The 26,387-nt window shown below is 64.3% G+C and overlaps 1 protein-coding gene across 12 annotated transcripts in view; it reads left to right on the top strand.

The window, feature by feature from the left end:
* The window catches only part of MACF1 (microtubule actin crosslinking factor 1), a 132,368-nt gene that overhangs the window by 10,613 nt on the left and 95,368 nt on the right, over positions 1-26,387 (top strand). For 6 of the 12 annotated variants that reach the window (XM_084300709.1, XM_084300712.1, XM_084300716.1 and 3 more), the window contains exons 1-6: positions 11,329-11,752; positions 17,512-17,573; positions 18,572-18,661; positions 19,563-19,667; positions 21,138-21,215; positions 22,806-22,898. In XM_084300709.1, the coding sequence (XP_084156835.1) occupies positions 11,650-11,752; positions 17,512-17,573; positions 18,572-18,661; positions 19,563-19,667; positions 21,138-21,215; positions 22,806-22,898 (531 nt within the window). In that variant the 5' untranslated portion in view covers positions 11,329-11,649. Of the gene's footprint in view, positions 1-11,328; positions 11,753-17,511; positions 17,574-18,571; positions 18,662-19,562; positions 19,668-21,137; positions 21,216-22,805; positions 22,899-26,387 lie in introns of those variants that run through there. The other 6 variants (XM_084300706.1, XM_084300708.1, XM_084300713.1 and 3 more) reach the window with 3 other exon arrangements.

Here is a 26,387-nt window from a genome sequence, read left to right as displayed (position 1 = left end):
CAGGACCCCAAATCTGCCGGGAATTTGGGGTGGATCCGGTGGCTTTTGTCTTGGTGCAGCTCCTCCACTCACAGCACCTTGCTCTCTGCTGGCGGTGCTGCCCTTCCCTGGTGCTCCTGGTGGCTCCTAGGAGCCTGCGATGGGCTTGTTTTAATTTCCTCCCTGTTTTCGGAGCAGTTTTTTGCTCAGGGACTCGCAGCTGGGCCTCGTCCCGCTGCGGGCAGGTATCGGGATTCGCCTGCTGGAAGGACGGCGCCGTGGGAGGGGGAAGGAGAAAGCAGCTGGGGTGGCGTCGCCTGTCATCTCCGAGCACTGACCGACCTGCCGCTCCTCCCAGCGCTTCCTCGGGCTCTGCCAGCTGATCCTGCCTCACGACGGAGGTGAATCGATCCCATGTTTAATTTAGCAGCCAGCCAAGGGAGTTGCCACCCGGCTGCCTGGCGGCCTCCCCACCCTCCTGGGGCTGGTGCGGGGGGGGGGGGGTTAATCCCGGCGCCCCCGGGGCCGCTCCGTGCCTGACAGCTGCCCTGAGCCGTCGTGTCCGGGAGTAACAGAATTCACTTTCTTACCCCGCCGCGGTGTCCCTCGTACATTTTTCGTGAGCCTTGCTGCAGCTGGCACGGGGAATCAATGTACAAGGAGCTGGTGTCGCTGCGCGCCGTGCCGGGGGGGCGGCTGGCTCCGTCCCCTGGTCACGTTTGTCCCCGTGTCTTCAGTGCTGGGGCAGCCTCACCCCCTCGGTCGCCCCCTTTACCCACTGCTTGGGGTCTGGTTTAATTCTGGGTTGGCTTCTGCTCAGGGTCTGGGTTTGGCTGTGGTGGAGGGGATGGATGGATGGTTGGCCAGAATCTGCTCGGTGCTGTGGGTGCCCGCGGTGTCCCCGGGGTGTCCCCACGAGGCAGCCCCGGTGTCAGTGAGCTCCTGCACTCGCTCTGGGGCTGTGCAGGTTTTGTGCCCTGCCTCCAGCTGCAGCTCCGTGACTTTTCCTCCTGTCTGCAAGCGCTGTGTGCCGAGCGGCCGGGATGCCACCGTTAATTGTGAGGCTGTGGGAGCTGATCTGGCGGCTCGACCCCATCCAGGTGCTGCCCAAAGCCCTGCCTGCACCTCACCAGCGTCTGCTGGGCTCTCCGTGGTGATGCCGGCTCCTTTTCTCTCACCAACCACACCACCGCAGCCCTTCGCAGCTCGAATCCAGGAGCTGGGAGAGGGCAGGGAGCCCCTTTGTGTGCAGGGGCAGGGGGATGTCAGGGTCCTTGGGGGGCGAGGAGGCTCCGAGTGGCAGAGCCGGCCCCTGGTGCTGGCTGAGCACTTCCCCAAGCACCCGAGCGTGGTTGAGGTGCTGGTCTTTGTGCAGGTGCCTGTGGTTAGCTGCTGTGGAGCTGGCTGCAGTGTGCCCGTCGCTGCGATGCCTTGGTGCTGGCAGCGGCTCAGCGTGCTCCTCAGCTCCAAAAGCAGCCCCAGGAGGGCTCCCCTCGAGCTGGGGCTTGGACAAAGCTGGTGGAAGGCAAGGTTTCATTGCCGGGGAGGACTCTTAGCCCCTGCCTCCCCCTCATCTCTATTCAGCTCCCCAGGGAGGTGCAGGCAGCAGCGGATATTGGAGCTGGAGCCGTTTCATATGTAAATGCTGCGTGTGCAAGCGCAGTGCCCTGACCCCCGGCGCCGTGCCAGCAGCTGTGCCACGGCCTCGTGGGGACCTTGGAGGGCGTCCCGTCCCCTCCCCGTGCCCATGGGGACCCTGCGGTGCTGCCCCTTTTCCCCTGGGCCTTGGACAGAAGATGCTGCTGGGGGCTGCCCCCCCTGGGGACTTGGCCCTGGGTGGAAGGGAAACGGGCTTCTTCTCTTGATCCGGGGTCATTTTGGGGAGAGGATGAGATAAAGTGGGTCACCCCGCCTGGCCTCACAGCTTCCTGGCTCGGGTTTCCCTGGGGCAGCAGGCTGCCGCGGCCCCGAGGTGACGAGAGCCTTGGGCTCGGCTCAGGAAACCCATTTGATTACAAATTTATTGCCGGGTTAATTTTATCCGTGGCATGACGACGGCCGGTTTCGCTTTCTCAGAAGTTTGTTGTTTACTTGGCAGCCAGATAAAATCCAGCATCTTCCTGGCCTTCTCCGCACGCTCGGGCTAATCTCCCTGCTTCATCTGACCTTGCCGTTGGCACGCACTTCCCCCGGGGGAGCCGAGCTCAGATTTTCCCCGTGGCAGGGCAGCCTCGAGTGGACCTCTCCTGCCTGGAAGGGAGCAGCTCTCCGGCAAAAACCTTGTGTCCTTCGCTCTGCGTGGCCCCTGCTGGAGCTGCCTGCAGGTTCCCCCAGCTGCCCTGGCTGCCTTTTAGTGCAGACACCCCTGGATGTGTGCTGCGTGGCCGTGGCTCTGAGTTCTGCCAGTCCCAGCTGCGTGCAAACCCGGCAGCAGCACGGGGTGAGCCACGGGGTGTAGGAGTGAGCCCCCGGCAAGCTTTTGGAGCGCAGGAGGGGCCGAATCCATCCCTGCTGCTGCTCGGAGGGGCTGCTGAGGGGTCAGCTGGGACCCTGCTGCTGGGATGGACCTGGTGGGGTTCTGCCCAGGCTGACCCGGTGGGTTTTGCCATAAAAACCAGGGGTTTGTAGGCGTACCGAGGGGGACACGGGGGATTGCAGCAGGCGGCACGAGCCGAGCCCTGCCCTGGTGCCGGCGCGGTGCCCGCGGCTGTCCCCGCGCGTTGCCGTTTGCCTCCGTCCCCTCACGTGATGGTTTCCCTGCGCTGGGGCCACCCAAGGTGGCCGGGGGTGATAAGGGCACTGGGGCCACCATCTGCCCTCGGCACCGCGGGCGGGGGCCCGGGCGGGTTTGGGTTCCCTGCGCTGGGGATGTCCCTGCCGAGCGGGGACAAGGGGAGGGTGATGGCATTCGGGGTGTTTGTCAGAGCAGAGATGAAATCCAGGGTGCGAGTGGCGTGGGCGCACGGGGGAGCGCTCGTGCACGTCCTGGTGGCAGCGGGGACAGTCCTGGGAGCTGGGCCCTGGGGCTCTGCAGTGCTCCCAGCGCAGCCGACGGAGCCAGGGATGGCTTTTTGCTCCTGGAAGGTCCAGCTGAGCCCTCTTAAGAGCATCTTAAGGGCTTGGGCTGAGCTGGTGGGATCCAGCAGCCACCTCTGATGCCTGGTGCCGCGCTGCTGCTTTAACAAAGCCGGCGGAGAAGCGCTAGGACCTGGATTATTTCATTCGGTTTTTTAGCAGGGATTAAATTTCTCCGTGGGAGAGAGCGCGGGTCTCTAGGGAACGGAGGTCCCGGGCCCCTGCCTCCCCCTGTTCTTCTAATCCCAAATTCCTCGCTGCGGCTGCACTTCAAGGCCTGGCTCGTTATGGAGCTGCCTGCAGCAGCTGGAGCTGAAATGATTTCGTGTTGTGGCCGTGCTCAGGTTGGGTGCTCAGGTGCTGCGCACGGCAGGAGCAGGGCTCCCGTCCCGGGGCTCTCAGGGGTTTTTGGCCTTCCTCTGCTCCCACAGCATCCTGTGACCACCACGGGGTGGCCGGGAAGGATGTGAGGACTCTGTGCAGGCAGGATGGGGGAGCTCTGCGTGTCCTGGTCCCATCCCCAGCACCCCGGGTGCCGGCACCCCCCCAGGGGTACAGGCACAACGCCGCGCTCCCACCCGCCGCCTCCCTCCCGGCACTAATCCTGCTCCACGCCGTGTAGTTGGGAGATCTGATGAGATCAAGGTTGTCTGCCTGCCCTCTATTTATAGACCAAAAGGAGCGAATCCGCCGCGTGGCTCCCTCTGACCTCAATTTTTTTGCACACCTCGTGTCCCACGAGCTGCCGTAGCTCCCCTTTGTGCCCCGGTGCCGGTCCAGCCCTGTGCTGGGGCAGCTTCGTGGTGCACGGCCGGTGCAGGTTCCCCCCCAGTTCCCTGCTTTTCTGCTGCTGAGCTCCTGAACCCCCAGACGTGCTCCCAGCTCTTTTATTTATTTTTATTTTTTTTGTGCCCTGCTCATGGGCACCCGGGGATGGGTGTGGGGCCGGCTGCTGCGTGGAGCCCTGTGTAAACGCGCCGCGGGCCCCCGCACGCAGCACAAAGCGCGGATAGTTCCCGCTACCCCAACGTTTTCCTATTTCCCCTGCTGCCAAGAAGCCTTCGGTTGGCGTTGGAATAACAAGCCTGTTTGCGGAGACACCAGGCCTTTTGTTAAGCCGGCAGAAAAGGGGTTTTGATTCAGGCGGCCTCTCCCCCCGCTGCCTTTCCTGCTTTCCTAAGCTGCTGTGGGAAGCGCAGAGCTTGGCCTTGAGCGGCCCTGAGCCGGCGGCTGGGGCTCGCCGCGTCCTGCCGGGGTTTGTCCGTCCCTCCGGGGGCTGGCTGGCTGTCCTGGGCACCTCATCCAGCCCCGAGCCGTGCCTCGTGCATCCCACGGGGGTGAGGAACGGGGCTGGGGCTTCAGCAGGGGGTTCCTCCAGCCCGGGCTGCTCGCTGCTGTTGTGGGTTCGGTGCCCGTGTCGCACCCCACGGGGAGCGGGACGTGCTGGGAAGCACCGAGCTGGTGTTTACCCAGCGTGCAGACGGCGGCTCCGCGGAGGTGTGCTGCTGTCCCCGTGGCCGCCGGGCTAGGGAGGGACCCGGAGATGGCATCAGCTTCCTCGTCCTCCCCCGTCCCGGGAACGCAGCCACCTCGCCGTGTCAGCACAAGCCCCTGGGAAAGCGGGGAAGCGCCTGGTCCCGTGGGCGTGCGGGCGAGCCACGGCTGCAGCTGAACATGGGGCCGAGCAGCGGGGCCGTGGCGCTGGCAGGATCCCAGGGCTGCTTCGTGCCCCCTGCCTGGAGAAAACCCCCCGGTGGGGGTCTCCCCGTCCCCCTGCTTTGTCCAGCAGCAGACCCGGCTCCATCCTGCCCCGTGCCGTGGGGCCGTGCCGCCGGCTCACCGGGCTCAGCGCTCCCCCGCTGCCCTCCTGGGTGAGCGGCTGCGAGGTTCCCGGCACTGTTGGATGAGCAAGCTCAGCGTGGCTCCCTGCCAGCGCCCTCGCAGGGGTGACAAACCCGGGGAGGCTTCTGAGAAGTGGGAAGCGATGAGACAGTGCCCGAAGCGCTGCGTCAGCAGCAGGCCGACGGCCTCGGCGGTGATCTGGGAGCGCTGGCAGGCGGCGGGTGGATGGAGGCTGTTCACACGGGGTGGTGAGATCACCCCCAGCACCCGTGCTGCGTGATCTTCCTCCTTTCCAGCCACGGGGAGGGTTGGGAAGCAGCGTTTGAGGGATTCCAAAGGTCCATCCTAGCACCGTGGGGTGCTGCATTGCATGCGTCCAGCTTGTGCAGCCGGCGGCTTTGCCAGAGGGGACCTCTTAGGGTCCGTGCCGTGCACCCTGCTGGTGGAGAGGGGCTCTTGTGTCACGGGGGGCTGCTGGAGGGGAGGGTGCCCACGCTTGGGGCAGCAGAGCAGGCAGTGCTGGCAGCTGATGGCCCCTGTGGAAAGCTGCAGAATCTGGGTCACCAAAAAGCGAGTTTCACCAAGGAAAGGAGGCTGGGGTTCTGTGCCGGTGCCTCTGGGGACGCCGGCTGCTCTCCTTCCTGCTCTGGTTTCGGAGCTGCAGGAGGCCGGGAGCAGCTCTCCTGCTGGGACGGGCTCGCTGCAGATGCAAAGGGAAACAAACGCCCTCCTCCAGAGGTGTTCCTGTCCCTTGAGGCCCCGGGCTGGAGGTGCCAGCCCAAGGGTTAACGGAGAGCCTTGCTCCTGGGGAATGATTAAGCCGTGAGCAGGTGGCAGCTCAGCTCCGCTGTTTGCTTTGCAGAATGCGAGCCAGCAGCCATGATATTTGCTTCCAGCTTCTCTCTGCCCTTCCTTCCCGCTGCTCCCAGGGGCAGTGTCGGGGCTGTCTCCCCTGCAGCCGGTGCCCAGCTCTCCTCTGCTCCTGCTCCTGGCTCAGCACCCCCGGACCGGGGCACCGGCAGCTGCCCATCGACCCGGGCAGGTCCGTGTTGGGAAGGGAAGTCTCTCTTGCTCTGTAATTACAATTTTGGAGCCCAGACGTCTGCTGGAAAGGGGAACATCTCCGTTGTTATCACCGGCACTTCCTTTTCCGAGTTCCTCGGAGCTCAGATTTTGCTGCTGACAGCGTGGGGGGGGACGGCGGCTTCCCGGTGCGGCTCCCTTATCGCTGCCGAGCCGCGTCCAGCGGGGCCCCTCTGCAGAGGTGGCTGTGGTTAAACATTCACTCGGGATGCCCTCTCCGTGCGGCTGCAGGTTGGAGGCCTCAGAATTGAGCTGGGGCTGAGCAGCCCTGGGCTGAGCCGGGCTTCCCGTTACCCATGGGTCCGGCCCCGCTCCTGGCTCTGCGGCTCCCTCGGAGAGCCGTGCAGTGACAGGAGGTGACAGCGGGGCGCACGGAGCCTCAGTCCTTGCACGGGCAGCTCCCCCAGGACAAAACCCTTGCTTGATGCCCTCTAGAGACGTGGGGTTGGCTCTTACAGAAGCGTTGCTGCCAGGGAAGTTTTCCAGTCACACCCCCTGAGACCTTTTACAGCCCCGAGTTCGGCTCAGGGGACGGCGCAGCCTCATCCCCGTCCCTCCTGGCTCAGCCGGGTGCCACGTGAGGGCTCCCAGGTGATGAAAGCAAAAAGGTAACGCTTAGCACGGGGAATGCTCCCGCTGCTGCCCGGCACGTTTGGGGAACCGGAGGCTTTGCCTGCACAGGCTGGAGCTGGTGATTCACCTGCAGCGGGAGCAGCGTTCAAAGCGGAGGCAGCGCCGGGGAGGAGCCGGGGCCGCGCTGGGCAGCGCCGGGAGCCGCCACCTGCCCGTTCCGCCTTGTTTTTCGCAGCCCAGATCAGAAGAAACGTCATCTTTGTTCTGGCTTCCCTCTCCCAGGGCTCCGGCGCCGAGGGCAGGGTGGAGCGAGCCCCGCGCCCGCCGGGGCCCTGCCTGTGCTTGTGCCGCGAGCGCGCGCCCCGCGTCTCGCTGGGCTGCCTGCCCGCTGCGCCCGCTTTCGCCGCCCTTCCCAAGGACAACCGTGCTGATGGCACCATGCCGTGGGTCCGGCTGTCCTCCGGGAGGAGCTGCTGGTGGCGTGGGGAGACGTGGAGCCCGGCTGAGCCCGCTCTGAGCAGCGTTTGCTCCCACCCGCTGCGGTGCCGGGGGTGAAGGGGTGCAGTCGTGCAGAGCATAGCAGACACGATTTGGAGGTTTTTGTGTGTGAGGGGAGATGTGAAGTGGTGTGGGCGCAGCACCTGCATCCAGGTGGTGAGGTTTGGGCGCAGCAGCTCCTCCTGGGGTTTGCTTGTTTGGTGCCTCGGTGAGGCTGGAGCTGCGCCCCCGTGGGCCCCCTTGGGATCCCTGATCCAGAGCTCCTGGATCTCAGAGGGGTTTTTTTTGCTCCTTTCCAGTATCAGGCTGCTGCCGTAAATGACCAAGATTTGCTCTTAGAACTCCCAGAAAACAGGAAAAAAACAACAGAAAGGAAAAAGCATCACAGAGGAAGCACAGCAGGAAGCACGGGTCTTGTACCAGGGTCATGCCTTTGGACATGCTCAGCACTGCCGTCAGCCGGCCGTGAGCTCACCCCACAGGCTGTGCACCCCTTCTCAGAGCACAGAAACCCCTCTGGAAAGCCCCCACAGCGTTGTCACCACCTTCCTGGCAGGTTCCCAGAGCTCCCCGTTGAGCCTGCAGCCCCTGTCCCATCCAGCGTTGCTTTCTGTAGGAGATGGAGGGGATTTTTATGGGCTTGGCTGGTCAGGAGCACCACAAAGGGCTGTTGGCTCCCTGGGGTGCAGACGAGCTGAGCTGAACCCCTGGGAGGGGCTCAGTGGGGTGCTGCCCCCCTGCCCTGTGGAGCCTTGGGTGCTTCCCATCCCAGTGCCAGCAGCTTTTGGGCCAGCTCAGGTCCCGTCGCTGTCGGAGCCGAGCGCTTCGGCGTTTCCACAGTGCCACCTGGCTGCCACCTCCCCGAGGCTGGGGCACTGGGCGCTGGACACCCACCCCTAGCCGGAGGCTGCGTGGCCTCTGCTGCCTCCCGGGAGGCTGCAGTTCCCCGGGGGACGGAGGAGCATCCCCCCGGCATCCCCTTCCCCGGTGCTGGGGTGCGGTGCCCCGAGCGGTGCGGGTACCGGCGGTGCCGCTGCCCGGCGACTTCCCCAGTCATATAAGGAGATGCCGGAGCCGTGGTGGCGCAGCATTACTCACCGGGGAGGCGCACGGAGAGGGGGGGGGGCTCGGCCCCCTGCGTGATGCCTCTGCCCTGAGCCAGCCGTGACTCAGCTCCGGGCCGGGACACGGCCGCGGGGATGGGGCACGGGGTGCGTGGGGCGGCTGCGCCCCTCTCTGGGCAGGTCTGTGCCCCTCTTGGGGGGCAGGGTGGGACCCGCCACGCAGCATCCCTGTGAAGAAGACGGTTTTATGTTCAAGCATTATGGGGGGGCGTCTTATTTTTAGACTTCTGGCAATGCTTTGCAGATGTCTGGGATGGGAGCGCGGGAGGAAAGCCAGTAGCTGGGGGATCCGGCGCGCCGCCGCGGGGCAGGGCCGGGCTGCGTGGTGCTCGGGGGGTGAAAGGGGAATAATTTGGGGCTGTGGGGTGAGGCACGGGGACCTCCCCCTAAAGCACGGGGGTGTCTGCGGGGCGGGGAGCCTGGGGCACGGCCCCCCCCAGCCTGGATTCCTGGGGCCGGGAGATGCTTTCCCCTGGCTCTGCTCTCCCCACCCGTTTCCTTTTCGGGCCGAGGCGACAGTCGGAACTGTGAGAGCCGCCTTGCGAGGAACTAAAATTAGCTGCGGGTGTTTTGTGTGTGCAGGGCCGTTTCCATGGCTGGGGGTGGCCTCGTGCCTCTGCCCCTGGTCGAGCGCAGGGTGCGGTGCCTGCCGGGGGCTTCGGGGCCCCCCCTGAGCCTCCCCGATCTGCCCCGAAACCATCGCAGCAACCGCCTGCTCCCCGCGTCTCCCACCCCCTGCAGCCGGGTGAATTACAGCCGCTCTCGGCTTCCTGCCGCAGCGAGAAATAGCTTCAAGGGATCGCTCGTGCCAAGAGCAGGCCATTAAAAGGAGCATTAAAAGGAAAAATGGGGGAAACCGGCGTTAAATCGAGTGGAACGAAGCGCGATTCTGACCTCAGCCGGCCGTGGGGCTGACGGTGCCCCTGGGTCCTGGTGCTTTGGGGGGGGGCCCTGAGTGCAGCTCCCCAGGGCATGGCCGAGCTCTGGTGCTGGCTCCTCTTTGTATGGCCCCGTCCCTGGCTTTGGGAGCTGCCACTTGCTGCTCCCCCAAAGCGCTGCCCCCTCCTGCGTCCCCTCTGCCTGCCCCTGCGCTCCCTGTGCCGCTGCTGCTAAAGCTGCAGGTCTGCTGGGGTCTGCTGAAGCGACCCCCTAACCTCTGTCTTCCTAAAGCAAAATGCACACATTTGAATCACTTTATTTGCCACGGGGCTCATCCAGCTGCATCCCCTCCTCCGGGGTGTGTGGGGCTGCAGGAGGTGGAAGCGCTCGGTGCGTGTTGTGGGGCGCTTGGCGAGGGGCAGGGTGCGACCCCGTGGATGGGGAGAGGAGGAAGGGGAAAACCAGCTCCTTTCCCTGAGAGCCTCGGACACGTCACGGCAGCAGCAGCAGCAGACGCTGACCCCGTGCCTGCTGCTTGCTATTTATGGTGGCCTCGAGCCGCCGGGAAGGGCCGCTGCAGGCGAGCGGTGCCGGGCAGCTCACGGCTCCTGCAGCGCTCCCCCAGCCTTAACAGAAAGCAGATTGCTTTAGATGAAAGCTATGCTGGAATGTTTTTAAGTCGGGCAGGGCCAGAGCTGTGGAAAACACGTTGCCACAGCGCTGAGCCCCGGGGTAATCCTCTTTATTCCCCCTTGCCCCTCTTATTAGCCCGCGTGGCCGTGGGGAGCTGCAGGTACCTGGTGCGGGATGTCCCCACTCCATGGCTGGGGCTGAGATTTAACCGGAGCAGTGGAGAGCCTGTGGTGGGCTCGGTTTTGGGAAAGTCACGTGTGCAGAAGTGTTTGGGTCTATCTTAATTTACTCCTGACATTTTTCTCCGTGGGCCTGGCCGTGCTTGTGGCTGTGGGGCTGGGGCAGCGCCTCTGGGTGTGTGCGTGCACCCAAAATCTCTGTGGGTGTCTGGGTGGAGCTGGGTGCTCGTGGGGTGCCCCCAGCGTGCTGGGATTTTGGGGTCTGGTGCAGCTGGGATGTGCTGGCCCTGCACAAACCCATCGCCAGGCTCCCGCCCCTGAACCAGGCTGTGGTTTCGCAGCTTTCCGGGGCGCGGCTGTTGCGCATCGGCAGCGGGGCTTTCCCCTCTGCTGCCAGGAGCCCTCGGCGGGGCGAGCGGCTCTGAGCTCGCTGCTTCTTGGAAGGCAGAAACCTGGCGTTAAATTAAATTCTGAGTAACTCTGCACCCAGCCAGGGAGCGAGGCAAACCACCGGGGGCTGCTGCACGAGGAGCTCCGAGAGCGAAACCGAGCCTTGTGCCGGGGCCCCCCCCACCCATAACGGCCGTGTGGCCGCAGGGTGTGCAGGTCTGGGTGAAACCCCCAGAACAACGCCTGTGCGGGTGGTGCGACCCTACAGGACCGTTAATTAGCCCGTTAATTAACCTTGTCAGACTGCAAAGCATCACCGTGCAGGGGCTGGCAGTGCTGGTGGCCCCCGGGGACTCGCCCGAATGCTGGCTGCAGGAATAACGGGGTGTGGGGAGGGACGGGGAGCGGGGCGAGCCTGCGGGTGGGGGAGAGCCTGGGCAGGGGCCCCTCGGTCACCCCCCAGTTAGAGCAGGAGCTGTGGTGCTGCCGACACCAGCCCCACAGCAGCTGGGGGCCTCAGCCTCGGGAGGCATGGGGGAAACCTTTGTCTTTGGAGAGCTGTCTGCTGCCGGCCCATCGGAGTCCCGGAAATTAATTTATCCTAAAAAAAAAAAAAGGAAGCGTTGTCCTGCTGCCGCAGCGTTTCCAGGCCTTTTGCTCCGCTCCCTCTGTAACAAAACGGCTCGAGGAGTGGGAAAAGCCGACGAGCTTTTGTTAAACTTCCAGGAACGGTGGGGAAGGAGACGCAAAACCTAAATCTGGCTTCGTTCGCTTTCACCCTTGCTGTTAGGGAGAGGATTTCCTACGGCCAGCCTGGTGCTCCCCTGGGACGCGCTGGTGCTGCTGGAACTCAGCCGGGTGCCCCGAGCTGCCGGCGCGCCGCCCGCCAGCCCCGCGTCTCCCAGCCTCTCCCCCCGGCCCCCAGCCCCACATTTTGGGGCCGGCTGTTTCGGTGCGGCCGTCCCACGGAGAGCCCCCTGCTCCGCGGAGCCGCAGCCGGCCTTCCAGCGGGGCTGGGAATGGAAATTCAGGAGATGACGTCTCTCCCCTTGGAAGGAGGAGGGGACGGGGGGGCGAAGTTTGACCGCGTGAACACGCAGGGAAGATGTTGGGGCCGGCCCGCCGCTCGCTTTCTCCTCTCCCCCCACCCTGAGCTCCACCATCCCCACCGGCCCCGTTCCCTGCCAGCCCCGGGGCCGCGGCCAGCTGGAGCGGAGGTGCCGGCGCGTGGTGAGGGCAGGAAGTTTTCGCAGCGTGCGCCGGCAGCGGCTCTGCCTCCCCTCGTTCCCCGCCGGCGATGCCGAGCTCGCGCCGCGGCCGCCTCCGGAGCGCAGAGTTTGGGGCCAGGGGTGCAGCCACGGGACGGAGGCCGGCGGGCAGGGCCTAGGGGGACGATGCCGCTTTCGGAGAGCTCCTATCTGCCGCCCGCCGCTTTCATCCTCAGCCACGTACTGGGCATCGCCGGCGTCCTGTACTGGAGGAGCCGGAGCGGGGCAGGTAGGGGAGAGGCGCTAAAATGGCTGGCGTGGGGCAGGGTCGGGGCCCGGCACGGGAAGGACGGACGGACGGACGGACAGACAGACGTGGCTGCCGGGAGGAGGGAGGAGGCCCCGGGGAGGGCAGGGTTAGCGGTGCCTAAACTTGGGCTTTCCCCTCCCGGTGTAAGCGCTGGGGGGGCTGCCGGGCCCCGGAGGTGGGGGGGGGAGGATCTCGGTGCGGGGGCCTCGCTGGGGATGAGGCTGCTTTTTGTCTCGGCGCGAGCCCAGCGCACGTGGTGCTGGTTGTGCCGCCGGGACGTCCTCTCCCCGCGCCAACGTCACCGCGACCGCTCGCAGCGACAACAGCGTCCCGCAGAAACCCCAAAAAACCCACAGACACCCGCAGAAACCTGCAGTGGCAGCGAGGGCCGTGGCCAAGACGCCTCCCGGAGCTGCTCGAGCCTTGGCAGCGGCTCGTGGAGCAGCTGGAGTGACCCTGCCTCAGTTTCCCAAAATAGGGCTGGTGTGTGACCGCATCACGAGGGCCGCGAGGGTTCGTTACGGGGCAGGCCGTAACTCCAGGGCTGGACAAGGAGTAACCAGCGCCTTCTCCCTCCTGACATCTCCTCCTGGGATCCATTTGTTTGCCTGCCCCCCCCCCGGGGCAGGGCCGGGTTCCCCCCTCCTTTTGCTTTTTCCGTGGTGCAGGAGCGGGGCGGAGGAGCCCGGGCAGCTGGCGGGGATGTGCTGGGCCTTTCCCCCAGATAACTCTGGTGGCAGGCAACCCTTCCTTCCTCCCCCAGCGCTGCCAGGACGGATCTGGTGAGGCCTCCCCGAGTTGCACAAGCGGGCTGCGGGGCAGCAGCGTGCCCTGTTACCCACCCAGTGCAGCCCTGCGGCGATTTCTGCCGTGGCCCTGCTGCCCCCGTGCACTTTATCTCGGTGCCAGGGCTGGAGAGGTGCGCGCTGTGCTCATCCCAGCTCTGTCTCAGGATCTTCTGGCCCCTTTGCGGCCTCGGCTCTCCGCTGCGTCACCGCCGCTCGGGTGTCGGCCTCGTTATGTGCCCGGGTGCTGGCTGGTTTTCCACCGCAGGTATCTGCTGCGTTCCTCGGGGCTGAGTCACGTGCCGGCTCCGCTCCCGCTTTCGAAAGGCTGAGTAGGTCCCGTCCAATTAGCTCTGCTGTCATGATGGATTATGTCAGCTCTCGAGCTGGCAGCCAGCACATTTTAAATACCTCGTGTTCCCGAGCCAGCCGGGTTTTCTGCATATTCCCCGTCTTGAAAGCACCACCTTTAAAAAAAAAATAAAATAAAAAAAGTGCGTTCCCTTTCTTTTTTTTGCCCTGAAGGAGTTTGAAGCGAAAGTGATTTGCTCCGAAACTTCCCAGTTTGTTTCTAAACACCGGTGTGGAACAAAAAGCTCCTTCACCCCACACCTGGCTGCATGATTTAATGCACAGAGCTGTGGCACAGAGCTGTCCCCAGGGGACCTCTGTGATCCACAGGACCCCATCTGGTGCGTCCTGTGCTCCTCGGCTTTAGCAGGGAGCAGAATCTGAGCAGCCCGTGCAGGAGGCAGTCCCGCAGACCCTCACCTTCCTCCCCTGCTGGACCCCTCTGCCCTGCCCTGCCTGGGCTGGGACGGGGCTTTGCCATGGCCCGAGCAGGGGGGCAGCAGACGGCGATGGCACCCGCCAGGCACGCGGGGCCGCGGCGAGGAGGCGAGGTGGGGAGCGGCAGCGCCGGGCGGGCACGTCGGGAGCTGTGCGGACAGGCGGCTGCCAGCACGGGGCTGCCGCGGGCACACCGGGGGGAAATACCTGCACGGGGCGGCGGTGCCGTGGTGAAGGGTCTGCTGAAAGGATGCCGAGTGGAAGTTTTCCTCCCCAAACTCAGCTGGTGCCATGTGTTTGGCTGGATGTGACCGGGTGTGGGGCAGGGTGGCTTTGCGCGTTGCCCAGCTCTCGCCGGTTTGCTCAGGGAGCTGACAGAGGTGTGAAAAGCCCTCGGGTGCACGGCTCTGCTCCTCGGCTGCCTCTGGGCTCGGCTGGGCTGCGGCCGGGCTCGCCGCGTGGTTGTCTCTTTCCAAGCCTCGCCTGTCTCGGGAAAGCAGCAACATGAAAGCACCGCGCAGCTGAACGCGTCTGTGCAGCTCCGAAGGCATCAGACGTGCCGAGAACCATCAAATGCGAGTGGCACGGGCACGTGTAATTATGGATTTCGGTTCTCGCCAGTGCCTGGTGGCAGCTGCAGCAGCTGGGTCACCGTTTGCTGGAGCTGATCCCCATGGCACTGACACCCGGCACCGCTCCACGCAGGGGTGGGAGCCCCACGGTGCCAGGGGCAGCCTCGTCACCCAGGCACTGCCCGCATCCCCTACACGGCCCCAGGCAGGGCTGGTGCCTGGGGCTCCTGGTGGCCAGGGCACCCTGCGAGATGGCACAGGATGGAGGGAAGCAGGGGGGGGGTTGCGACAGGTTGCTTATCAGGGTGACTCTGGAAAGATTACCCGGCGAGAGATAAGCTCGCAGCGCCTTAATGCTGTTAGCCAGCAGCGGCCGTGCATTATTATTAGCTCGGACGACGGCGTGGGGTGTGCGTAACCTACTTAGAGCCCAGGAACCACCTGGAGGGGGGGAGACGGGGCAAAAAAAAAGGGAGAAAACGACAATTCTGCGCCAGATGGGAAGGGGGAACATGCCGAGGAGCTGCAGGCCCACGGGCACCTCCTGGTCTGCCCCAGACTTTCTGCTTGGGGCTCGGTGACGCGTCCCCGTGTGCCCCCTGCCATGCACAGGGGCGCTGCGCTCCTGCCTTCCCCTGGCCACGAGCTGGCTCCGCTCGCCTCCCCGGCCAGGGCAGCAGGGCTTGGACCAGGAGGTCTGCAGCAGGATTATATTTAGAAGAAAAGGAAGAGAGGTGGCGATAAAGGAGGCCCCCGTTATCTCCCCGCATGCCGAGCAGGACTGCAGCCTGCAGCCGGAGCATTTGGGACCCAGCTCCGCTACTTCGGACCCAGGGAATTATTTGTGGAGAAGCTTCTGGCTGGCCAGTGCGAGCGAGGAAAAAAGCCTGGCATTGTCCGTCCCGGCCCCGGCCCCGCGGCTGGTGCAATTAACTGGAAAACAAGAGGGAGAGAAACAAGCCCGGAGCCTGTCCGCGGGGCCGTGCCCAGCTCCGCGGGCGCGCCTGGCGTGGCTCCGAGCCGTGCCCCAGCACTTCTGCTGCCCCGTGTCGCCGCCGGGAGCTGCGCCGCGCTCTGCAACGCCTCCTGCTCCTGGCTGGAGCTGCTGGTAGGGGCACTGCCCTTCCTTCCCCACCGCTTCGTGGGGGAGCAGCTGGAATCTGCAGGGAGCCTTCTGCGAGCGTCAGGCGGCTGTCAGGACCAGGGACCCTCGGGGACACGCAGTGCCACCGTGCCGGCCGAGCTCACCCGCTCCTCTGGAGGCAAATTCCTGTCCCTGGCGCCTGCGTCCACTCGGCTGGCGGCGTCCGGAGAGGCGCACGGCCCCGTGGGGCACGAGGACCCAAGGAAGCACGAGGGGGCTCCTGGCATCGCAGGGGGTTCGCAGCCATGCCCCGCAGGAAGGGCGGCCGGGCCCCGAGCGGGGGGCAGAGGCTGTAGGAAGCGGTGCTGTGGGAGGAGCTGCGGCCGTGCTGTCAGCCACCGCGCTGCCTCGGCCGGCGGGGCAGGAGGTGCCGCCAGAAGACCCTTCCCCACCCGTCCCTCGGAGCAGGGAGGTGGTCGCCAGTCTGCCAGGACCCAGCGCCCCCCAGCCCGGGCACAGGAGATGGAAACGCAGCGCCTGTACGGGGCCGAGAGGTGGCTGAGTGCGCGCATGGTGTGCCGGATGTGCTGCATGGGTCAGTACCCGCCGGGCGCTCCCCAGCTCGGTGCCGCGGGCTCTGCGTCACCGTTAGAGCCAGCTCGAGCCTCGTCCACCCCAAATTAATGCAGGGGTCAGGAAGAGACCCAGCGCCATGGCTCTGCGGGGCGGGTGGAGGAGAAGTCCCCACGGACGCGTGGTGGTGACGTGGCTTCCCACTGCGGGCGGCGCGCAGCGGTGCCAGGCGGCAGCGCCATGGCGTGGCCGCCCCTCGGGGGAACCCTGCCCAGGCGAGAGCCTGGTGGGGTGGGGTGTGGAGTGAGGGGATGGTTTTGGGCACCCCGATCCTCGCCTCGGCCAGGGGATGGTGCGTGGCGAGGGGGAGGCGTGGACGGCTTCGCCTGCAACGTGCCGCGGGTTCTGCTCCGTGCTTTGGGTGGGGGAAGCCATGGGGTTGTGGTTGGGTGGGAACAGCGGGGTGTGCCTTCACCTGCCTGCGGGGTGAGACGTGGCCAGGTTTTCCCAGGGCTGCGAGGGGCCCCAGGAGCGGGGCCGTGGCTCCTCCCGGGGCACAGGCACCACTGGGGATGAGGCCGTGGGGCGGTGCAGCAGCACGTGCAGCACGGCGTGGAGCCTGGGCTGGTGCCCGGGATCTGGGAGAGCAGGGTGCTGGTTCTCTCCCCTCTCTTGAGCCTTTTCTTTGGTTTTGACTTTAAAACAAGCAAGGCGTGCTTCTGTATAGGGAACCATGGTGTCAGAGGGATGTCTTGGGTTGCGTCCTTTGCCACTTTCTCCCTGGCACAGCCCGCATCTGGATGGGGCAGGGCTCCAGGAGTTTGGGCTGGGCTCCGGAACGCCCCTTGGCTGGGGGACAGAGGAATTTCACCGCCTTTCGCTGGGCTGGGCAGGGCTGGGCCAGACTGGTCCAGAGCAATGGGAGTGATGGGAGCGGGGCTGTGGGGGGATGCTCTGGGGCAGCCCCCATGTTCTGCGCCGTGGGCTCCTGCCGTGGCACGCCACAGAGCTGTCTCTCCTCCGAGATGATGTTGTTAACAGCAGGCAGTCCCATTTGGTTTGGGGCTGGCTGTGGGATTACGCTGAGCCCCGCAGCTGCCCGGGCTCAGGGAGGAGGTGGTGGGTGCTGCACGGCCCTGCCCGCTGCCCTCTCCTTTTGCCTCGTTTGTTTTGTCTCTCGTGTTGTTTTTTCACCGAAAACGCAGGACAAAGCCTGCTGGCAGCTCCCCAGGGCTGCTCGGTGTCAGCACAAATCTCCTGTCCCATCCCCTATGGGAACAGCCCTGGGGTTTGGGGGCTGCGTGGGACCTCTGGGGATGGTGCCCCCCTGTCCCCCTGTCCGTGGGGCCGGGTGAGCCGGCCGGGCAGAGCTCGGCTGAGCTGCGGGACGGAAATAAACGTTAAATCCTGGCAATCCAATGAACCAAAAATACAGCGGAGGAATAAGCTGCTAATTGCACGTGTTGTCGGTGGCCTTTTAAGGGGTGTCTGTGGGTTTTATGTAATATGTCAAAGCCTTCCAGGGGCACGAAGAGGAGGGGGGACACCCACCCCAATGCGCAGGGGGTTGGTGAGCCTCCTCTTCCTCCTGGTGTTGCCTCCCTGGGGAGCAAGGGGAGGCACAGGGGTCCCCTCTGTAATGCTCTGTGCTGCTTTTATTTAAACAAACTCTTTTCCCCCCAAATCTAAAGCCTTAATTGTGGGGTGACCCGGCACGGGCACAGCCCTGGGCCATTTTCTGTTCCTCTGCTGGAGCCAGGCTGCGGTCCATGTACCCCTCGAATAAGCAGCCTCTGTTCCCAGCACAGGGGCAGGATCCGTCCGGCGGTCCTGGCACCGGCAGCGATCGCTCTGTCTCTTCCCCTCATTTGGAAGTCATTTGAGTTTGTGCACGACAAATACTGACCGGGAGCTGCCTTTGTGTTCTTTCAACAGATGAACGGGACAGAGTCCAAAAGAAAACCTTCACTAAATGGGTCAATAAACACTTGATGAAGGTAAGGGTCGCGTGCTTTGTGGTCACCCGGGTTAAATGTCCTCCTGTCTGTCCGTGTGCCCATCCTGGCTCAGGACGGGCAGGTCAATGCCTGGTTTTTAATCCGGGAATTTTTGCTCTGGTGTCGAGCGTTCAAAACCTGTCTGTACTGGGAGCAGGGAGGGTTGCGATGGAGGTGTGGAGGTGCCTTTGGAGGGCACTGTAACACCACAGCCCAGCCCTTTTGGTACAGTTTGCAGCCCTTGCTGTAACTCCAGGCTCGTCCTGCTGCTCCCAGTCCTGTTCTGCTCGGCTCTGCTGTGCAGGAGGGAGATGCTCGCCGCTGAGCGGGTTCAGTGGTGTGCTGCAAGGCGCTTGGCTTGGCTCACGGCCACGCTCATCTCTATTTGTAAAAAAAAAAATAATAAAAAAAAAAAGGTAGTTTGGGCATTGGAGGTGTCACAGGGGTACTTTTCAGCCAGCTTTGTGATGTCTCAGCCTTTCAGCTACTTTCTAAATCTCACAAATGAAGGGTGGGGGGGAAATTGGGGCCACCTGCTTTAGGCTGCGGTGTGGAAACTTCTCAGCTTCTCCAGGGTGAGGTCCGGGTTTGCTGGGGGCCGAGCAGGTCCAGAGGCTTGGTGTTGCCAGCCCTGCCTGTGCCAGAAGCAGCAGTGCTCTGCAGCCGTGCTCCCCCCAAAAACATCCCCAGCCCTTTAGCGGAGCCGTGTGCCCTGGGAGACACCCGGGACTCGTGCGATACTACAGGAGTGCCTGGGGTTAGGATGGTTTAACAGGGATCTGCTCGTGAATCTGCAATGGGCAGCAACTCCTGCCAGGTCATTTTGGATAGCAGAGGCTGGTTTCCTTACCGATAATTTTGGAATAACCAATTTAAAGACACGTCTTGCTGGGAGATGTCTGCTTGCAAACTCCGCCGCCCTCCTCCTGCGCTGCCCCAAGTCCAGCGGCCAGGGAGAGGAGCCCTGAGGGTGTTTGTTCTCTCCCTGCCCCTCGCAGGTGCGCAAGCACATCAATGACCTGTACGAAGACCTGCGGGACGGCCACAACCTCATCTCGCTGCTGGAGGTGCTGTCGGGCGTCAAGCTGGTAAGTGCCCGAGCTGCCCGGCCCCGCTCCGCTCCCCCCGTCCGCCCTCCTGCTCCAGCGCAGCAGTCAGTCATTTCTTCTGCCATAGTTTTGTTTTCAAACATCTGTCGTTTTGTTATTTATTTCATTTATTTTCACTCAAACCCGCGTTCCTCGTGCTGGTTTCCTGGACACCACCAAAGCGTGTGATTATTTGAAGCCGCTGGGTTGTGGTGCCTTGGGCAGAGCCCTCTTTTGGGGAGGGTTTATACGTGCCTTCCCCTTCCAGATCTCACTACGGCTTTAAAATACTGGATAATAATGGATTTGACTAAAACTGTTTCTGTGACAGCGTGCCCAGCACTTTGGCCCACAGTTGGTAGAAGCCACTTTGCCCTCCCCTGCCCCACAGACCGGGTTTGCAGCTCCCAGGAGCTGTCTGATGTGCAGACCTCTTTTCCTGCATCTTGAGCATCGTAGAATCCCCCTTCCTCCTCCTCCTTCGCAGACTGTCACATTTACTGCCAGTTATTGGTGCAACAGCGTAGCACAGCAGGAACTGTTTTAGTCTTCCCCTAAAATAGGATCTGGGCAGAGATCTGTTAACTCACTTTGTTACCCTCCCGAGATGCCAAATTAGATGCTGTGGGGGCTGAAGAATTGGATGGAGCTGCCTGGGATCCAGACAGCCTCTTTCTCTTCGTTTTGGCTTCAAAGCCACGGGGAAGTTTCCCTGCCTGAGCCCCACGGGCATCACACAGGGCTGCGGCAGAGCCCGTGGTGTCCAGGAGAGCCAGCGAGGAGCCTCGCCAGGGCACGCGTTTCTCTTTGGTTTTCTTTTACCTGGGTCTTGCATTTTGGTTTCCATTCTGTCTCCCTGTGTGTCACCCTCCCATCGTGCCGTCCGTGCCGTGCTCGTTAGCAAATAGAGCCGCCAGCTCAGCGGAGCCTTCGCCTGGTGAAAGCGCCGGCCTGGTGCCGTGCAAGCAGCGAAGAGCGGGAGGAGGAGGAAGATGATGATGAAGAAGTAGGTCGGGGCCACCCAGGACGCAGCAAACCCCCGGCTGACACCGGAGTGCCGGCAGATAGTCCAGTGCAACCCAGCAGGGCCCCGACCTTCCCCTCACCTGGGCACTTAGCGGGGTTTTTCATCAATCCCCGCTGCTCTTTGCCAGTGCTCGGTCAGGGCGGTCGCCTGCCTGCGAGCTCGAGCAGAGCTGTGCCAGGCCTGTGGGGCTCGTGGAGCTGTGTTAGCACTGCCTGGACTATCTGTGTGCACGTGGTGGTGCCAGCTCGTAGCCAGGGGCACGCCACCCGCTCGGTGTGAGAGCATGAGTCCTACTGACAGCGGGGGCACGGGTCCTGCACGCGCCCGTGGGCACCGTGGGTCCTGGTTGGGGCCCTGCCTGCTCGACCCGCGGCGTGCCGTGGTGTCTGCTAACCCCTGCACTGCATGGAGACGCGCCGGGCACCGGCACCACCGCGCCTCGGCTGTGAGGAGCGGGCTGGGGCGATGGTGGGGTCTGGGTCACAACCAGCAGCCCCGTGCTTGCGAGTGGAGATGAGAACAAAGCCAAGGGGCTGCCCTAAAAGGGGTCTGCAGTGGATGGGCAGGCCCCCTGCCCTCACCGAGGAGGAGGAGAAGAGGGATTTTCTGCCCCCGTGCTCTGGGTGGTGGCTTCCTGGTGCTCCCTGCCACTCCTCGGGAGCTGGGGGTGCAGCACTGCATGGCCCTCTGCACCCCTAAGGCGTTCCTCCTGCAGGGACGGTTCTTCCCCTGCCACTGGGGACGAAGGGACGCATGTGGTGTCCTCGCTGCTCGGAGCACCCTGGGGACACCTCTTGGTGAGGCCCAGCTTAGGGTTAGGGCACCGATCCCCCCTTCTGCTGCTTCGGGGCAGCCCCAGCGCCCCTCCTAGCTGCTCGGGGGCATGTAGGGACCTCAGACAGGGAGGTCCGTGCCACACTCCCTCCTGGACCAAAAGTCAGCAGCTGAGGGCACTGCATTTCTCCCCAGTGGTTCAAAGGCAGCATCTGCAGCAGAATCCACTTCTCACGCATGGGAGAGGCCGAGCTCACACCTCCCCTCGGGGCTGGTGCTGGGCTGGGGTCTCTGCCCTCGGGTGGAGACCCACAAGCGCTCCCTGCCATGAAGCCTCTGAGGCTGAGCTGCTCGTGCCTGGTGCTGGGAGCAGCCCAGAGCCGTGGCGCAGGGACTTGGGGTCCTTTTGGGGGTCTTTGTTCACCCCAAGGACAGCGAGGGCTCAGGGCCTTCCCAGCTCCATGCCCCACCGGGGGCATTTTCCCTCTTGCAGCAGGACCTTGTGCAGCGATGACTTTTTTTCTCCGTGTGTTGAGTGCCCGGGGTCACAGCAGCACGCCGAGCGCGGGGCTCACGGGGTCGGGTCCGCAGCGCATGCGGGGTGTGCAGTGTGGGGCCGTGCCCGCGGGGTGCTGCCTCCCAGCCCGCCCCGCAGCCTCTGCTTCTGTTTTGCAGCCACGAGAGAAGGGCCGGATGCGTTTCCACAGGCTGCAGAACGTGCAGATCGCCCTGGATTTCCTGAAGCAACGGCAGGTAAGGGCTGCACGGGAGCACGCTGGTGATTTGAGCTGCTGCAGGAGCAGAGCGGGATGGTCGGGGACTCCCTCTCCTGGCTGAGGCTCAGGAAGGCTGTGGAAGCAGCATCTGCCAGTGCTGGGTGTGCGCGTCCCAGAGGTGCTGGCTGAGGACAGCTCTTAGAGGGACTTCCCCTTGCAGGTGTTGCTGACCTGTCCGTGCGCTGCAAAATAACGAGTTTCAAACTGAGAAACGGGGCTGCCCTTCTGGACAGGGTTTTGCAGCTGCCCCAGCATCACCTCTGCACCCCCTGAGCCTCACCAGCAGGTCCCCGCAGCAGGGCCATGCAGTGGGGGCATCTCCACCGGTGTCAGAGGCATGTCCGTGGGCAGCTGCCTCCTGCTCAGACCCCGGTACTGCCGGGAGCTCCCTCTGCCCAGCTCCGGGAGATTTTAGTCCCGGAGCACCCATGGGACACCGCAGAGCCTCCCGGGCAGGTCTCGCAGCGGGCGCATCCCCAGACTCGTTCCTCCTGCATGCGAAGCCCCCGCAGCCCCCGGGGCCGGCTCCCTTGTTCTGCCTGTTCCGTCAGGTTCCTCGCACCACGTTCCCCGGCGACGTGGAGGTGATGATAAATTGTACCACTCCGTGCCAAAGCAGAGGTTTTTTTCTCTCTGCTGGCCCGAGGGCACCGAATAAATTTGCGCGCATGCCCTGCTCGGGGAGGGTGAGGCGCCCCCGCCCTCCTCCCCAGCCCCTCGATAGAGACATTTTGCCAGGGGCTCCGGGGAGCTTGTTTCTCCACTTGGATTAAACATTTCTTCTTTCAAGCCCGATATCCTGGTGGCTGAGGGCTTGCCGGGATGCCTCACCCTGGCCAACGCTGCCAGTGGTCATGGCCGGGGTGGGCAACGGGGGCTCCGTGCCCTGGGGATGGACGAGGAGCCCGAGGGGGGTGGCAGCAGGACAGGGGCAGCGCTGTGGCTGGTCCCTGGGGGTGCCAGGGTTCATGCACCCAGTGCTGCAGTGATCTCTGTGCTGCCTGGGGACTGTGCCTGATTTTAAACCCCCCCCCTGGAGCAAAGCAGCCGGGGAGGAGCAGCTCCAGGGCTGTGCAGCCTGGAGCCTGCGGGGACGTGGTCCGTCGGTGGATCCCGGGGCAGGGCCGGGTTATCTGCCTTTGTTAGGGCGCATTGATTAGCAGCTTGGTTTTGAACCCAAGAGGGAGTTAATAAAGCCTGGCTGTCCTCTTTTAACCACGCTTTGTGGTCTGTAGCTGTTAAATTATGCACTAGTGCTCGGGGCTCTGGGGACGAGGCGCTGCTCCACGTGAACCGAAATAAAGCGTTAAGTGCTGGTAAAGCACTTCTGGCTGCCTGACCGGGGTACGAGGGCCGTGAAAAATCCTCCCTTCTGCTGCTGGTGGAGCAGAGGCACCGGGTGGCCTCATTTCCTTGCTCCTCTGCCCCTTCGGCCAGCCTGGGGATGGAAATGGGGCTGGGGGGTCTGTGGCCCTCTGAGCGCCTGGGGGTCTGGGGTGGCCTGGTCGGGGACGGTCCCACTGGGGTGGCTGACGGGGGGGGTTTGACCATTTTGCTGCTCTTTCAGGTGAAATTGGTGAACATCCGCAATGACGACATTACAGACGGCAACCCCAAGCTCACCCTGGGGCTCATATGGACGATTATCCTCCACTTCCAGGTAGGCTGCGAGTGCTTTCTGCTGGAGGAGGTGGGGCCGGGGGGGTGGTGTGCTGTGTCCCCGGGGCCCTGGTGTCTGTCTGTCTGTCCTGACACGCATAGTGTCTGTCTGGACGCATGTGGTGTCTGTCTGTCCTTACACGCATGTTCCGTGGCGATGCCTGCCCACCGATCGGGGTGGGGGACCCGTGTACGTGGCAGTGTCACGGAGCCCAGTGCTGGAGAACAGCAGCTCCCTCTTCTCATCACTGCCATAATTAAGGCATTAATGACGGGCCGTGTGCTGCGGCCTCCTGCTTGGCACCGAGGGGCTTGGCAGGAGCTGTTTGCTCAGCTGAAGCCTCTGGAGAAGAGCGAGCTCGGAGGGGGCTGGTGGGGGCAGGACGAGCTCGTGGCCACGCAGGGGCTGTCACCCCGCAGCCTTGGGGTGGCCACGGGGTCCTCAATCGGGATGGAGAACATCAGCTGTGTGACAGCAGCTCGGTGCAGGGCTGGGAGAAACTGCCCGACCCTGCCAGGGCCCATCTCCAGCAGCTGGCTGTTGTGGATGTTCTCACAAAACGACCTTTTGTGTCTTTAATGGCCTCAAATTCTCCCGGTGGAGCTGGATTGCCCACGTGTTGCAGGCACGTCCCGGTGTCCTGGGACTCGCTGCGTGCGGTGGTGGCTGAGGAGCGGGGCTGGGGCTGTGGGAGGAGGGTGACGGCCACACGCTGGTGCCCAGTTGCCCCCCCGTGGGTTCCTGGGGGCTGCTGGTGCCCTGCTCCCCCCGTGGGGCTTGCTCGTGGTGTGCTGGGAGGCGGTGAGGCACGGGACTGGGACTGCTGCATCCCAGCTCCCTGACGTGTCCTCGCTGGCATCTCCCAGGCGAGACGAGTGCTGGCTTCGAGACCTCTTAAGGAAGCTTTTCATTTTCAGAGGGTGAGCGTGCAGTCCCTCGGGGAGCTGCTGCCTTGGCTGTGCTGCCAGTACCGGTTGTTACTTCCAAAAACACGGCAGCTTTTGGCATTTTGGGGTGAGGGCACGTTGCGGAGGGACAGGGCTGGTGCGTGACAGGAGGTGGCTGTCAGCGTGGTGCCTTTTCTGAGGACGGAGCCTTTCTGGTGGGCGGCAGTGTCCCTGCTGGCAGGGAGGGGCTGGGGGCAGCTGCCCGCGTTGTGGCCCCCAGGAGGAGCAGGGTCGTGGTGCTCATGAGTCCCGGTCACATCTGCTGGGGGTGTGGAGCTCTCCCTTCCCCACCACCTTCTGGGCAGCCGTGCCCTGGTCTGTGATGCCCTGCGGGGTGCGTGGGAGATGCCCAGGTCCCCCAGGTCAGCCCCTGGGTCCCCTCTTTGCCCCACCGGGAGGGGACGCTGCCCCCAGGGTGCTGGGGGAGCTGGCGGCAGCGAGCCTGCGCATCTGGGAATGTCCCCCCGCCTGCACTAGCCGGATTTTTTCTAGGGCTGCAGCTCCATTGTGAACCTCTTAATCTCCCAGATCCCGGTGCCGCAGCCAGCAGAGCGAGCAGAGCCCTTGGGGGGTGGTTTGGGGTGGGAGGGTGCCAGCGCGGAGCTGCCCCCGGGTCGTGGGGCTCTCGGGGTCTGTGGGTCCCTCCTTGCTGAGGGTGACCCCGGTGGTGGCTGACGTCAGGTTTGGTCCCCACATCTTTATCTGCTGCCTGTTTGCTGTCTCATCCCTGCTGCTGGCATGTGTTTCTCTGCTCCTTGCAGCGGAGCCCTGCCCTGGGGGGCTTCAGTGCCCCCTTGGGGCATGGGGTACCAGAGCCCGCCGCTCCCCAAAGCGCAGCCGGGTCCCCAGGGCTGCCCCTCGGTGCCCTGAGGGAGGGGAGCCTGGCTGGGAGGGTGGGCACGTGAGATTTGGGGCTCTTGGGATTTAGGAATTAGGGAGCGATCGCAGCCGGTGCCAGCATGCCCTCGGAAACGCCCCACGGGAGCTGGTGGGGTTCGGTGCCGGTGGGCTCCGCATCCCCGTCCCCATCCGCGTGCACACAGAGCTGCTCTGGCTCCTCCCTGCTTTTTTCCTATTTCTCTCCCACCCCTTCCTTTATGCTACCTTTGCCAACCTTCCCGTTTTCTTGTTGTTTCTTTTTTTTTTTCTCCCCTTCTCTCCCCACCCCTCCCAGCCTCTCCCTCCCCTTTCCCCGTTTTTTCCGTCTGGTTCCTGCTCTCTGTTTGTGTTGGCGAGGGCAGCGCTCCAATTACCTCATATTTGGAGAGAGAGAGCCGCAGCCAATCCGCTCCCCGTCTGCTTTTAGGTCAAGTGATTTCTGAACTGCAGTGAGATGCTTTGAATCGGGCTTGTTGCAGCTCCCAGGCTGTAAGATGGCTGTCTGGAGCGGCGGCGGGGCTGGCGGGCGGGCGCGGATGCGAGGGGCAGCGCGCGGCGCCGCGCGGCGTGCGGCGAGCTGAGCCCATGAAGCCCACCCCGGGATTCATCCGGGAGCAGCCGGCGGCCGCCCTCGCCGCCTTATCGCCGGCGCTTTCGGCACCGAGGAGATGGGGAATTCTCTGGGCTGCGTTAAGGAGCCGAAAGAAAAGGCTGCCGGAAAGGCTCCCCTGCCCCCCAAAAAGCGGGTCCGCTTCAAACGGAGGCGGAGGGGGAAGAAGAGAGCGGTGCCGGCGGTGGCCGCGGAGGAGGAGCAGCAGCAGCCGGCCCTGGAGGTGGCCGAGGACGACGAGGCTCTGAAGTTGGAGGCAGCCCCGCGGCAGGAGGGCGGAGAGGACCCCGCGGGGAGCCGGCACCGAGGGGCTCTGCCGCCGGGGGGGGACCCCGGCCCGGGGCGCATCGTGCAGGTGAAGGAGAGGTTTCAGGGGGAAGTGCAGAAAGCTCACCTGGTGCTGGAGCCTCGGCGGCGGCTGGGCACGGAGGTGGCGGGGGATTCCCCCGAGGAGGGCACGACCGTCATCGCCCGGCTGCTGGAGAACCCCGCCGAGCAGGGCTGCGAGAAGGCGGTGAGCCGCCTGGTCCAGCTGCAGCGCAGCGGCACGGGCAGCAGCAGGGCCGTGCTCCTGCCTCTGCGGCAGGGCACCGACGGCCCCTGGAGCCGCGCGGAGGGGCTGCTGTCCCCAGCGAGCTCCGTGTCCGGAGGGGAGCCGGCGGAGAGCCGGGAGCCGGGAGCCAGCGGCACCGCGGGGACCTGGGGGAGAGGAGACAGCGGCGAGCAAAGTTCGAGCGCTGCGTGGACCTGCACCTCTGCTGCGGAGCCAGGCACCCTTTCGGAGCTGTCTACGCCGTCCCCCATGGTGGATCAGCTGGAAAACCCCAGCGTGGGGAAGGCAGCGGGGCTGCTGTTGGACCGGGCTGGGCAGGGCGAGGGGCGCAGGCTGCCAGCCTCCCACAGCGAGTCCTCCTTCGGTGGCACGGCGCGCTGCTCCTCGGGGTATGGCAGCGACCCGGCCAAGAGCGCAGGAGCCGGTGGGACCCCGGCATCTCCTCCCGAATTCAGACACCTGCCCGCTGCCCAGGGCCGGGCTCGGATGGGGAGCTCAAG

Source organism: Netta rufina, assembly GCF_964035555.1.
Source record: "Netta rufina genome assembly, chromosome: 23".
In the NCBI taxonomy this organism is placed as follows: domain Eukaryota; kingdom Metazoa; phylum Chordata; class Aves; order Anseriformes; family Anatidae; genus Netta; species Netta rufina.
Note: the sequence above shows the minus strand (reverse complement) of the source record. Positions and strands in the feature narration are given on the sequence as shown.